The sequence below is a fragment of the Arachis ipaensis genome, chromosome B08 (assembly GCF_000816755.2).
Source record: "Arachis ipaensis cultivar K30076 chromosome B08, Araip1.1, whole genome shotgun sequence".
Lineage (NCBI taxonomy): Eukaryota > Viridiplantae > Streptophyta > Magnoliopsida > Fabales > Fabaceae > Arachis > Arachis ipaensis.
Genome location: NC_029792.2, coordinates 97800624 through 97802088, shown reverse-complemented (window position 1 = coordinate 97802088; position 1465 = coordinate 97800624). Strand labels below are relative to the sequence as shown.

The 1465-nt window shown below is 32.1% G+C and overlaps 1 protein-coding gene across 1 annotated transcript in view; it reads right to left on the bottom strand.

Moving 5' to 3' along the window:
• Nucleotides 771-1465, bottom strand: part of LOC107613640 — a 7198-nt gene continuing 6503 nt past the window's right edge. Inside the window, exon 9 of the mRNA XM_016315736.2 lies at nucleotides 771-1184. Coding sequence (XP_016171222.1) covers nucleotides 1079-1184 — 106 coding nt within the window. The 3' untranslated portion in view covers nucleotides 771-1078. The remainder of the gene's footprint in view (nucleotides 1185-1465) is intronic.

Here is a 1465-nt window from a genome sequence, read left to right as displayed (position 1 = left end):
GACCCACCGACTAGTCTTAGGAAAATTAAATAATATTTTCTTCAAGCAACTCGAACCCTCCGAGTTCACTCTCACAGAAATAAAAAAATTTACTAATCGGATGGTCCGATTAGCTCGACCAAATTCAAATTAACTAATTTCCTAATAAAGAATTCAGACGGTCCAATTTTTCCCTGCTATTGTTTAGCAAAGCCTGTTCCACACCTGTATCTAACACCAGTGTACACCATAACCAAGCACAACTCACACACTGCTGCAATATCAAAAAAAATGAGCCACAAAGTGATAGTGAAATAATAAGGTTTCTTATACTCTCGTAACTATAAATACAAAGCTTTGAAGATAGAAGAATAAGAAAGAAGTGTTACAAAAAAAATGTAATTATATTATTCTAAATTCTCAGTTATATATTTTCTTTTTAGATCATTTGCTTGTCTTTTCTTTTTAACTTCTGTTTTTCATGTTTTTTCTCTTCTTCCCATGATCAAAATACATATTTTCTTTTGAAATTCACTAGTCAGGATGATCACTCTAACATTTAGATTATTATTAATATCCTGTCTATAATGTGTGTATTGAAGAACTTGCCTAGTTACACGGAATAATCTCTACTTTTTCTCCTCTAATAAGGATTCAAGATGACATTAAAACGCTACTTGAGGTGCGTGGTTCGTGGAATTATTTTCGTTCCTAAGAATGTCTTTTTATATTGCAAACCACACAACAAAAAAATCTCTCCCTAATTTTGAAAAATAAAAAATAAAGCGATAGAAACCAAATTTTTATTATCTTTTACTTTAAAAGCAAGAAAGGACATAAAGCTAATATTCCCAAGTTCATAATCCTAAGAATGTGAAAATACTGATGAACCACACACCCTAAACCATTTCTAAGAGCTCAAACATGGTCCAAGGGTTCTTTCCCAGAGATATTTTCCCAAGATAAATTTTAACCGTGTATTCGTTGACATCTTTGCTATTTGGCAACTCATTTGCTAGGGAGATAGATGAAACTTAGGGTAACATTTCAGTATAATTGTTGATATGCATATACCACATCAAGCAACCTTAGAATTTTGTCAACATCTTCTCCACCTTCCATCGGTAGTTCTCTCAAAAACGCGAGGCTGCTTCTCCGGAAAGGTGTCTGTCCAGTATGGATGCGCAATCAAATAATTCCACTGCCTGAAAATGGTAAGTTAGATTGATATCTCTCGGAATATTACAAACAAGAGAAATTCAAACAATGTGCTAGAAACGATGAAAACATTATCATAAGGTAGGTATAGGATATAGGCAAGGACGTATAATATTAAAAATTAGAGAAAATTTTACTTCGCCCAACTATCGAAAGATTTTAAAATGACAATTCTCTTCCTTTTATTTGTAAAATATGCATTTCTCTCACTTATAATTTTTAAAAACCTCATCATTAATCCATTTTAAATTTTTGTGTTAACTAACTT